Here is a 13,265-nt window from a genome sequence, read left to right as displayed (position 1 = left end):
ACTAGCTTATAGCACCTCACACGCCAAGCTAACATTTGAGATGACTTGCACCTCGCCTGGAATATCGGTGAAACCAGGCGGCTGCAGGCGACGGCGGGGTTCGGTGCCTGAGGTGAAGGCGAACGAGACTAAACAAGATAGAAAGCCGGTGTCGTAATAAACATTCAGTTGAATTTTAATATACCTCTCCCGCTTCATATGATTTACTCTATTATGTCTCTGATATTAATTTTCAATATCTGTCTGGGGGACAACAGATGAAAATTAGTCGCTGTGTTAATTTAATGTGCACTGTCCTAGAGAAATAGATACAATTTAAATTAAAATTAATTTTCAAAGGCAACAATAACACACATACCACAGAATATTTGAAATCTTGTTTATTTTTTCATCAATGATTCACTATTTTCCAGAAAGAGTTACAAAATACACAGATTTCCTTCATTTATTGCGTGTCATTTCTGATCAGCATCACGTCGAAGTACAAGAACTGCCAGGACACTGTTTCCCACAATGCATTGTTTTGTAGTCATCAAGGTGGCTTGCTGTCTACCTATTTTCTGGCTGTGCTCGCCTGGGTAGGCATCTATGGGATGGCAGTGTGTCCGCTGTGGTCATCTCAAATACGCTTATTACATGAACAGAAAGAAAAAAAAAAAAACGTCCAGCAATATCCAACTGTATGGAGCACGGTGGGAGCTCAGATTAGGAAAATAAAGATCTAGTCATTTATAAAAGGATGCAGATTTAGAGTGGAGAAGGAGACTTTTTAATTGGTACGATCTTTTTCAAACCTCAGGTTTTCATCTGCTCTTGATCCAAAATTTGACCAAAGGAATACTCAGAAAAAAACAGTTTTAATCATTTACATATGTACTCCATGATGAGAAAAATGCTACAACATGTTAAAAACATGATTTTCATGGGACTGTGTCTTTCAATCCTGCTTTAATCTTGACTTTAGCATTTCTATATGGAGATTATGGAGTTCTACATGAATCCAAAACTTATCTAGCAGGGAGTGTTACCTCTTCTATGTAACCCTCAAGGTGTTGTGTGGTCAAAGTGCTGCAGGCCTCACACTATGTGGTTGTGGGTTTGAATCCACACAAACCAAAAGCACTGGAGCACTTCCAAAGAGGAAAAAACACATCGAACTACTCTAGAGGAGTCCCACCCACAATTTAATTAAACTATATTGTTATTTTTAGACAAGTTATTGGATTTTATTTTGAATAAATTAAGAGTTCAGCTGTAAAATCTCAGTAGGAACTTTTCTTTGTTGAGTTTGCATGTTTTCCACATGCGTGCATGGGTCTTCTGTGGCTTCCTCTCACAGTCCAAAAATATGATTCATGGGTTAATTGGTTAATCTAAAGTGTGTGTGTGGGAGTGATTGGTCCTGTGACAGACTGGCGACCGGTCCCTGACCCTGAACGGCATACAGCAAGTAAAGAAATTGGATGGACCTGTAAAATATACCTTTGAATCCCAAAAAGTTTTTCTAAAGACTTAATTGGAAACCAGACTTCCCCACCTAATTGTAAAATGAAATCAGTTTGTAAAAAAGCAATTAAAGAACAAGTGCTATAAAGGAGCCACAGAGTGTCAGCTCACTAACCTTAAGTTTAATTAAACTGAAAAGAATATTGTGTAAAGTGTCATCATTAAGATGGTGACTGTAGACATTTTGACAGATTTTTTCTTTCATCTTTTAATTGCTCATTTTATTCTGTACGGGTTCTGCTTAGCTTATATAAAATCTAAATAAGACAAGAACTTAGACTATGAGGGAAAATAATTGAGTTGAGTGGTTTTAAATAAAAAGGCTGAACATTTTACAATGAAAGACATTTTTTTCATGTTTTAAGGACTTTTTGACATATTGGTAACATTTTTTTCCATTACCAAAGGTACAAAAACAGGTTAAATATATCAAAATAGTGTTAAAATCAAATTCTATAATCTATTTTTTTAGCATAATAAATCACTTCATTACACATTTCAGGTGTGAGGTAAGAAGGTTGAACAGCCTGGTTTCACTAAAGTGTAAGGAACGGTATTTTGAGCGATTCTATTAAAAACGAACCCATTAAGTCGGACTGGACTGTACCATTTTTGGGCCCCTGTTGGTTGTAGGTCCTTAGAAAAACGGACTGCTCCTGTTAGGGTGGAGCTACTGTCCTTACACAAGGACATTTGTTGATTGGTAGAAGGTCATACGGGCCAATGAGATACAGCTCACTGATGCTGGCAATAGAAAGCGCCAAGCCAGCATCTCAAAGAACATTAAATGCTTTTTGTATATGAAGTACCAAAAGCAAAGCCAAAAATTTAAAAAAAAGAAGTCTACTACTAGATGACCTCCATTGTTGTTGATAGCTTTGCTTTTGAGGCGAAGCTACACCCTGCATGCGACGTCCAACTTTTTGAGTGCAAATCGCTCACCTGAATTGCCTGGACCATTCCAGACCAGACCAGACCGTGTGTGCCTTCTATAATTTTTGCTATAGACCCAACTGGTCCCTTGTAAGAACATTTCATGAAGCCTCTGCTGACCAAAGACTCCCTCTTTGACATTTAGGTTTGGTTGGTTAAGTGTAGCTTCTTCAAAGGACAGTAAAATGTGAACTAATGTGCTATTTAAACTAGAATCATAGTGACCAGTCCAGGACTGCTGGGAAAAGCTCCAGCAAGCGTCACAACTAGAAAATTGCAGATACATGCACAGATTCACGTCTATTTTACAACCATGTCTATGTTCTAAAAGTGAGAATAACAACCAAAAATGGAATGAAGTTCAAACTAAGGCTGCAGCTTTTTCTGCTTTGTCTTCACGATAATGAAAATACTGAAACTCAAATGCTTCAATCACTCAACACATTGAGTTTTGATGTCAGAGTTTTAGCATAACATCTTCATCTTGAAACGCTCTTCATCTAAAGTGCTTTAACCCCTTTTTTCCACTGCACCTGTTCAGACTGAGTCATTTAGAAAACCCAGGAGTGTTTTTTTTTTTTTTGTTTTTTTGGAGGCACAGCTCTGTTAAACCCCGCCATGTGCTCGCCTTAAAAACACTTGAATGAGAAATGGGTTACAAGATGTAGGCTTATGGGGTAGCACGGGGGCTTGACTCACACAGGGATGTGCTGGATTACCATCAACAAGCCGGTGGCAAGAGCCCCTGTCACTTTCATCCATTTTTCTGCTTGATGATCCAACCCCGTTGATCTCCCTGAACCCAAAAGCCCAGTGGCTGAATTCTGCCGTTACGCAACAGCCCTCAGGTAATGACAGGGCCTCTCTACTCAAGTGCACAAATCACATCAAGAATATGTCATATAAGCACACTGCATATATATATATATATAAATATATATATATAGTTCTAACCTGTATTACCCTCAAAGCCTTCAATCTATGCCATGATTACAGGTCAAAAGTCTGCAGTTATTGGTCGTATTTTTATCCAGAGAACAGAAATAGAAAACACACAGAGTCTGCACACCAGAATGTAGTTTATTTCATAAAAACAAATGTCAGAATAAAAATATTAAAGCTTATTGTTTTAGATTTGAACAACAAAAACAACTGACAGTTCAGTAAATCTTTCAAAGAATGGATGGATGATGCAAAGAGGATGTTTTTTTTCTCTATTATTTATTGCAGCACCAGGTTTTGCTATTACGATTGAGGAAAATTCACTTCAGCTACTGCATCTTTGCCCTACAAATACCTGAACTGCATTTTGTATTTATACTTTTAACAGAAATGCGACTGTAAAAATGCCCATTCTTCTTCCACTAGGAGTCCTGTAGGTGTCCCACATTCTCGAGGACTCAAAGAGCTTAATGGCATTATTTTTGCATCACATAAAGAAATATTTAATAGTATTGCACTTGTGGCTTAACCAGTTACCATTGCTGCTCATGGAACCTGCCATTGTTTCTGTTTTTGACCGCACTTCAAGTTGTTCCGTCTGCTATTTTATTACAGAAGATAAAGAGAAACACTAAATTTGCTGCATTGGTCTCAGGTTGGGAGATACCTAAAGGACAGAAAAACAGACAAAAGTGAGATACTGGTTAATTTTCAAGATTAGAAAATGAACTACGACGCAATACTCACCTCAAACTCTGTGCCCGTGCACGCCTTGATATCGTCAGGAGTGAGTCCCTCCCAAATTTCTATCAGAGTTAGGCCTTTTGTCTTGTCTATATCAAAGACAGCCTGGCAGGGAAACAAAACACACACACAAAACAAATTAAAATTTAAACATTAGTGGCTCCCACAGGAGGGCAGAGTCCCACTCGTGACTCACGCCTTTAGAAGATGACTAAAGATGACTAAAAACTGCAATTACTGATGAAACTGCGCCTCTGAGAGCAGCCCTCAGTCAGTGAACACTCGTGCTCCAAGTGTTCTGCTAAAGCCGACCGTTTAAAAAACAAGAGAATAATACAATTCCATTAAGAATAATGGATCCAAATGAGTGTTCTTCATTAATGCAAAGTGATTCAGACTAAAGGTCATTCATATATTTAATTAATTCACAGGGATCTAGGTGATAAAAAGGGAAAAATAAGATTTTTATGGAAGAACAAGCTGGTGTCTATTAAAAAAATCCTGTTTTTCAAATATGTTTACCATCAACACTCGTGTACGAATCTATAAATAATATATCTTGAAGGAATACCCTGGTTTCAGTTTTTAAATTACCTTTTTCTCCTTCCCTCGTCACAAAAACTACACCACTAAATCAAGCAGAATAATTATAGCTCAAAGTGAGTTCCTTTGGAGAGTGGCAGCAAGTGAAAAAGCCAGGTTTTCTCTGGCAACAGCGACTCGTCACAGGTCTAAACACTAGTCGCAGAGAGGTTTAGGTGGGAATCAAAAGTCGAGCAGCACAAAGATGTTCTGAGGAGCTCCCCTGCTTTTTGGAACCAGATGGAAAATTGTGTCACACAAATTTCCACTTTGAAAAACACAGGCCTTCTGAGATCGCCTCGCTTTTCAAACACTTCAGCACGTATTTACTTTGAAATTCTCGACGAAGACTAATGCTTGGCCTCTTCCCCTTCTAATCTGTCATTCAAACAGACTTTGCTCTTATGCACCAGTTTCTAACTGCAATTACGCTTGGGCGGTTTTTGCTCTTTTGTGAGACGATTTCGAGGAAAGCTTTTACAGCGCGGTAAAGTACAAAACAGCAAGAAAAAAGTAAGGAAATGCTAACACACAAAGAAGTGGAAGGTTAAGTTAGGCGTGATCCGTGGAATTCAGGAACAAATGTATTTCTATATGTCACCTACATAAAAAATTTGACTTTTTTTTTTCTTTTTTTTTAGAACAACAAGGACAAATGTGCTCAAGTTGGTGCAAAGATTATCCAACATTTTCTAAACAGAGCTCCTCATTCTCAGAATCCTAGTTTTTTTTTCCTGAAATTAGCCAAACACCTCAATGTTAAGGCTGCCTTCAGTGACCCCCAGTTAACAGTTACATATGCTGCTGGAGGCCAAGACTGTTGGGGAGCAGCACATGCTAGACTAAATGATTGCTTCTCGTTTTAGCTCTCACTGTCCGTCTTTGAAAGGAAGAGAGCTGCCCCCTTTGTGGAACTGGTGTTGTGTGGTAAAATGCCCCTGCCATGTTCTCCAATTCCAAGAATTCATACAGATGCTGGGTCCACATGACCCAACATCTGGGTCCACATGACCAACATCCGGGCCCGCATGACCCAACATCTGGGTCCGAACTTGATGCAAAACTAATACGATGGGCGCCTCTATTTGAAACGGTGCTGTTATTGCTGTCATTGCAACACATTATCACTATCAAGTTGTCAAATATATACACATACATGGAGAGATTCTTTGGGGAAAAAGAGCCCTTGAGGAACCCGAAGACGAGATTTAGATGTCAGAGAAACATAAAGCTGCGGTTTACAGACCCATTTTTTTTTACGGGCCCTAACTTCAAGAACTTTTTCCCAACTGGACCTCTTTAAATGTTAGTTGAAGACCCGTGGTATATAGGAACTGCTGAGAGACCCCTCTGGCCTCGCTTTCCAAACAGGAAGTTCCTTTTGGTTCCAAGAAGCCAAAATCCCCTAGACTTTTACTGAGAAATAAAACAGCTGTCATTATGCTTGTCAGAAAACCCATCATTGCTCTGATACCTTATTTTTAACATTTACTAATCCTATTTTTTCTGTAGTACAAGTTACTCAAGTTTTTAAAGGACCAATCAGGTGCCTCAAATGTCAGGATTGTAAACTCTGGTTTGGGTTTTGTCGGTTATGATTTTTGGGTGATGTTTTGAATTGTCCCTCAGTCACACCAGTTAAAGGTTCATGGTCCATAGCTGTCTTCATTTTCGTTAATTGCTTCTAATCTCATGTAAATGTTTGGTTTTCACCAATTTCTGGTCAGGTCATCTGCTCTGGTCCGCTCTGCCACCCTTTGTGGTTTTCCATGGTTTTTGTCATGTTTTGGTTAATTTATTAAATGTTCACATTCTGTCACCAAACCTGGTCGCCTGCATATTGGGTCCTCCAGCAAAACTTTCAGACATCAATAAAAGTATGTCCAAAACGTTTGACAGATTCTCCCGAGCCCGTTTCCAAGTGGTAGGCGTGTGGACCTCCAACATGAGTGGTTGCCATAGAAATGTTAACTCCACCGACTTGGACCAATCACTGCTTACAAACATCGTCTCACTCCAACATAACGCTGTTCATATAAAAAAAATGGTGGCTGAATTGACTTCATTCAGTTGGAACCAGACCTAAGGCCTTTTTAATGGGTGACGTCACATTCACTAGATCCAGTTCTCATACACAGTCAGTGGGTCTCACATTGAACGTTTAAAACGTTTGACTGACAGATTCTCCTGAGCCAGATTTCAAGTGGTAGGGATGCGGACTTTCAACAAGCTGGAAGTAGTTGGCCGAGAGTAGTTGTATTAGAAGCAATGACTCAGACCAACTTGGACCTATCACTGCTTACCTGGCTCCATACATGGTGTTGTCGATATCCAAAAATTGTGACTAAATTGACTCACAAGAACTAAGACCTATTTGTCCTAAAAATGAAAATTATCTGGATAGCTCGTTTCTTGCGTGGCTACGTTCCATAAATATCCCACAGTATGAGAAATCCGCTATGTAGGATTATAGATGTATTCAGCCTATAAAACTCCTCACTACGCACTTTATTCACTTTAATCAGACAGACATGAAAATTTTCACTTTTTTCTGTCTTGTTTAAACTCTCAAAGTTCATACCTTCATAGAAATATAAGACTAGTACTACAGAACGAAAATTTGTTTTGCTCATGATTGAAGATGTTTGCATCTCTGGCAAACTGCATTCTGCACATTGCAAGATAGTCAAGATGGTAATCTAAATTTCACTTTTTTGGGGTCAAACATAAAGTTGGTTTAGAAGCCACAAATACTTTTATTTTGAAGCACAGTAATAATACTCATCACTTCCTTCTATAGTTTTCTAAAATATGGGTTTATATTTAGATTTTACAGGGAAGGAAGCAGAATATTTTGTATGAAAACTTAGTTTTAACCCCCACATTTTTATTTCACACAGAATGTGTAGCATGGGTGTTTTTTTCAAATTCATGCAAACAATGCAAAAATACTTCACTGACAGCCCGGGCACACTCTTCTGAGCTGGGCCGTGTTGCCTCGCTCAGCAGGGGCTGACAGGCAAAGCCATAACTACATTCAGGAAAAAACCTGTCAGGACTCTCAGCTCATTAGAACAGCACACAGTGACAGGGCAGGAGGCAGATCTCTCACTCCAATATAGCAAGACAGATGGAATGTCACCCGGAACAAGGGTCTATGGATAACATAGACACCGTCCTGCATCTCTAATTGTGAGGCTTGTCACCAGTGATTAAGGGGAATTAGAGCTTTATCGAAATGTGCCAGCTGTTCTTGATAAAAAATGCGAGAATAGTGTGGAGTTATGGAAAGTGCTGTCATATGTCAGTGTCGAAGGCACAGTGTGACTCTGCTTTAACACGCACAAGACCCTGCCATTGAGAAATTTGGGTGAAACCATTCTAAACTACTCATAATAACACTGTTTTTATTAAATCTTTACCAACCTGACAATGCAATTTTCATCTTAAATGTTCATTTAAATAGAAGCAAGAAAGCCCATTTGAAATTAAAATAATTAAATAATAAAAGGTTGTTTTGACCATAGATTCCCTCCAATGAAATACTTCAAAATCTGGCAAAAACTGCCAGCAGAACCATAAAAATCGTTTAATTTTCTCTGCTAGAATTATAATTGGTGTTGCTATCATTGTGAAATATTGAAAAAGTAGTATTGTCCTGCTGAGATGACTGACTGATTCAGGAGTTTGGGATTCTTTAAACATCAAATTATTACTTTTCCCAAGTCTGAAAAATTATTACAAAATGAAGAGAAAATGTCAGAAACTTAATATGATCTACATTGTGTATTGTATGACAAAAATAGTCTTTGTCTTGGGGGGAAAAGACAAATGGAAACATCACAACAGCCTTCAATCACAGAAATGAGGCATTCCATTTACCCATCACTACTATACATTTTACATGTAATGTTTGTTTTGAAAACTAGACTCAATTTCCTTTTCCTCTTGGCTATTAGAGTTAGAAAGCCTTTTTCATTACAAACTAAAACATAAATAAGAGAATATTCCAATTTCTGCAATAATTTAGGAAATGTTTTGGAGCAGAAATCTGAATCAGCACCGAGCATCAGGGAATCAGGAGAAGCGATATTGGGCGTATGAAAGGTTTGCAGCACTGGTTCCCTTTTGGTTACCTCTGATAATCATCAGGATCATTCTCCCACTGCCCACAAGCGGAAATAAACAGATGTGTAACTTACTACAGATTGAAAAAGCTGGAGCGATTCTTCAGATAGGAATGAGCTTTGATCGACATTTAGAGATGCAAAGATTAAGAGCTTAATGCTTTAAAAAGACACAAAGATTCTCGTTGACAGAGGACTTTTACACTTCATGCTGCATTCTTGTTTTTAATAGAACTGAAGAAGACTTTTTTTTAAAATGACAAATAGAATGTTTTCCAAACAGAAAAAAATCAATGAAACAGAAAACAACTAAAGAGTTGAAAAGTTTGTTGAAGGACATCCAGTTCAACCCTGAATTGTCCCCCGATTGATGCATTGAGGTTCTGCTCTGCTTGTCGTTCGACACATGAAACATCCTCTGCCTCTTTGGTCCATTTGGAGGGATTCTGCAGCGATATAATCCCGTTATGGTCCGTTTTTAAGCTTGGTTGCAATTGTATTTGACTCTAAAGTGTGCATTTTCCTGTTTTCCTCTTTTCTACTTAAGAAAAATGGTAGAACAAATTTAAATACTAACCTATTTAGTTCAATAATAGTCAGCAATAGATGCAGTTTCATAAAATAGTAAAAAATCAATAATTAAACCTTTTTACTTCAAAGCTCTTACTTAAAACCTGTTTTTAACCCGTTTCTAAAATGATCAAATTATGAAAATGACTCGATTTAAATGTCTCCTAACAGATATTTTTAACATTGAATATGTGAAAAAATGTAATGCCCTCTAGATTCCACACAATAAATGCAAAAAAGACTAAATTAGAGCCATGAATGCTGCGTGGATTTCCCTGGTGAAGCCTAGAGTAAAAACTGTAACATTAGCAGCTTATTTCCATTGTTCATGTTGCTTAGCAATAGTCACCTCTCAGTCCAGTTGCACAAGTGCTTGTGTTGATTATGCTAAATGATAGTTAAAAGAAATCACCATCTGTTGTCCCTCATTATTGCAAACTAATAAAAAGGGTTTGAGGATCTGATTTGAGGTGAGGACTAAAAATTGGGCTCTTTCTACCTGTTTGGACTTATAAAAACACACTGTTTCCAAATTCTCTTAAAGTTTCGAATGTTGCTTCCTTTTTATGAACTCAAATGGGTCTTCTAAATTTAAACTGGATCAAAATGGACCTTCAGGTATTTTAAATACACTATTTAAAACTGTTATTGAATGAATGATGATGGGAAAGGTTCTTTTATGAATTGAGAACTTTAAAAAGAATGGGCAGTAACATGAAAGAACTATAAAAAGAGTAGAAATGACCTTTATTAGTCCAGTATCTGAGCATCCAGTTGGGAGATTCTTTAAATTTAGCGCTTTTTAAATCTTATTCTCTCATTTCAGATTGGACAATACTGATCAGATAGAAATTAAAAAGCAAATGCATTTACTGCGAAGAAGAGATATTTCACAGTGTTTCTAAAGCCTTGATACAGGCCTTGGTACAGTCCTAGAAATAGAGATTTGTCCTTTGCTGAGGACATTTTCAAACTTGAATATTTCCCAACCACAGCATACTAGTGAATCAACTCCTTTAGGCATCTACAGAGGACATTTGAGGCTTTTTAATGATCCCAAATGTGAATGGTTGGGGTTCTGGGAATTGTAGTTTTTGGTGAATTAAAAAAAAAAAAAAAAGATTTAACTGGACAACTTTTATTTTTTTGGTAGTCAAGAGGGTACTTCACTTGTTTTAAGGCGATAAACTACTCTAAGGTGAAAAGAGAGGTATTATTTAGTAAAAAAGAACAAGAAAAACAAGCATTAAAGGCATGGCATATTGACCATATAAAATTAGGTTTATTTTCAGAAACTTAGGGGTGGATTTAAGGCCAGATGCTCCTGAAATCTGAGAGAAACTGAAGTGGATTCCGTAAAGGTGCTTCCAGAGCTTCCAAAGGCCTTAAAGAGATCCACCCTTAATAAACGCAGATAAAAATCTGTTTGCTAAGAGATGATGGACTACAAACCAAAGCTGAACACAAGAGAAAGAGCATGGTGGGGGTGTATGAGCCGACTTTGTCCCTGATAGGTCATGTTTTCAGAGAACAAGTTTCAAAGGCAGTAACCACCACAGGGAAACAGACAAAACCGGGCCTGCACGAAGCTCTGCGATGCATTCTTTCATCTATTCGCCGCTTTTTAACATTAAAAACTGAAATTCCCTGACTTTCAATCCAGGATTACACATTATTACATGGTCTGCCTTATGAGTATGCCCTGTGGTGTCTGCTTTGAAAATGAAACAGTAAAAGACTTCAAACTCGTGGGGACTGTTTATTATATTTAGCTAATCTCTGAAAATAACTGATGCATGTCTAATATAGACAAAATGACTTTACAAAATTGAGAACATTTGCTAAAAATAGGGGGGGTTTTTACACCAATTTGAGTTATTTGAACATAAAATTCCAATATGTCTCAGCGTGTGTGAGGTTTGATTTTTACCAACCAAAATAAAGTAACTTTTTTTTGAAGAGTGAAAGGAAAAAAAGAAAGAATCTGTGGATGACCTCATGTTACTAATCCGCCTTTACAGTTCAGAGTTTGCACAGCAGAAGAGCCTCAGAGGGAAGGCTGAAACAGCCAAAGCATCAACACTACAAAGAAAGGCCCTGAGGTGGAGATGCAGCAACATTCCAAACAGAAAGTAAACACAACTGCAATCATAAAAAAATGCAAGAATTTGTTTCAAAAATGTGTAAAAAGTGTTTGCTATTGTCACAAAATTTAATTAACAGACAGAGAAAAAGCTGATTTAGAGTTAGAGAATATTTTTGGTCGTATTTAACAACAACAAAAGAATTATTCCCTTTTTTGTCATTTGCGGTCCGCCAAAGCTCAGGAAAATTTCGCATTCTTGTCCTAGTTACTTTTATTGGGTAATAACCTTGTATTTTTTTTCCTCTTCCTTTTAGATTTTGTGAGCACTAGTGACCTTTATTCAAAAGATCACCAAACAGAAGCTAAAGCCGTGAGTACAGAAGGTGACAAACAGCAAGGAGCCGGAGGCTCCGAGTGGAACCGGATTTAGGACATGCAGCCTCTGTATATGGGATGCCTCTTTATCCAGTAAGTATGAGTAAAACATGCCTTATTTTTCACTTTCTAGACTTGAATGTTTTAACTCTTTGTTATTATGGTGTCAAAGAAGTTCTCTCATTTTCAATTAATTCAAAATGCTGGAAAATGGACAGCATGTATCTTACTGTCTTAAACCAAAATTTGTTTGTGCCACTCATAGTTAAGAATTAATAAAGAATTTTATTTTATTTTTTTGGTCAACCTTCCGACCTTCATACATTTGCTATTTGGGTTTTTTTGGGAGGAAGACTAACTTATGTCATTAACTATGTGGGTGTTTCTACATAAGAGGTGGGAATTCCAAAGTATCTTAAAGTTTAGTAAAATAGGTCAAACAATTAAGAGGTTTTCTCAGGAGGGAGTCTTTGTTATAAAGCGCCTGCAAAATCAATTGTTGAGCTTTAAGTGTATAATAGTGTTCATTCCTCACTATAAACAACCCCAAAGCGGTATTTTAATCCGTTCACGCATTTCTGAGTATTCCTCTAAAAATCCTGAGCTTTGAGCACCAGCCCCATGTAAATGAGCGGGTTCTCATGTGCTGATGTCACAAAGAAAGAACAGCCCCTTTCAGGAAGAGTCTGCTCTGCTTTAAATTGACAATACTGTATATCTTCCAGTGGTGTCCTGTCTGCATACCCACCAAGTCTTACAGGTGTTTGTAGATGTTGGTCGCCGGTCTCTAAAGTGGCCTGGCGGTGAAGGTACGCTCATACCAACTCGCATTCAAGTGGTCACTTTCAATGAAAAGTCGACGTAAATTCACATAAACCCTCGTTTCAGGTTTCCACGCTCAGGACTCTCACAGTCATGCGTCACTACAACACTTTTAACTCCAGTCGTGGGCTCCACACACAAAATAGGTGCCATTATTCTGCGATACGAAAAATGTCGTCTCAACAGAATGACTGAGTAATGGCTGTTCATTTCTCAATAGAAGTCTTTGGGATTTTAGCTCCTTGGAGCCAGCAGCTACTTCCTATGTAGAACGTGTGAGGGGTCACTCAGTCCAGTTCTCTTTATACAGTCAATGGTTGTGGCTAATGCTTAAGGCTCATCTTGTCTAAAGAGCTCCAGAAAAAACATTTACAGCTTTTTGATTTTGACTACTGCTGCAGTTTCCTAACATACACATTGTGCTCTTAAATTCAAACCACTTATGAAAAATTTCTTGAACTTTGAAGCTTCTCACTTTGAAAATATCCCTTATGTATAACAGAAATGAACAAAGTCCCAATAGGGTATTAAGAAAGGCATCATCTGAGAGGGACACCAGTGTCCACTCGTGTGCTTTG

At 37.9% G+C, this 13,265-nt stretch overlaps 1 protein-coding gene across 1 annotated transcript in view; it reads right to left on the bottom strand.

Moving 5' to 3' along the window:
* Positions 1 to 3,499: 3,499 nt before the first annotated feature.
* Positions 3,500 to 13,265, bottom strand: part of oxct1a (3-oxoacid CoA transferase 1a) — a 44,369-nt gene continuing 34,603 nt past the window's right edge. The window contains exons 16-17 of the mRNA XM_024274704.2: positions 4,129 to 4,230; positions 3,500 to 4,048 (exon numbers count right to left, since the gene is read on the bottom strand). Coding sequence (XP_024130472.1) covers positions 4,013 to 4,048; positions 4,129 to 4,230 — 138 coding nt within the window. The 3' untranslated portion in view covers positions 3,500 to 4,012. The remainder of the gene's footprint in view (positions 4,049 to 4,128; positions 4,231 to 13,265) is intronic.

The sequence above is a fragment of the Oryzias melastigma genome, linkage group LG9 (genome assembly GCF_002922805.2).
Source record: "Oryzias melastigma strain HK-1 linkage group LG9, ASM292280v2, whole genome shotgun sequence".
Classification (NCBI taxonomy): Eukaryota; Metazoa; Chordata; class Actinopteri; order Beloniformes; family Adrianichthyidae; genus Oryzias; species Oryzias melastigma.
This window is presented reverse-complemented; position numbering and strand designations above follow the sequence as displayed.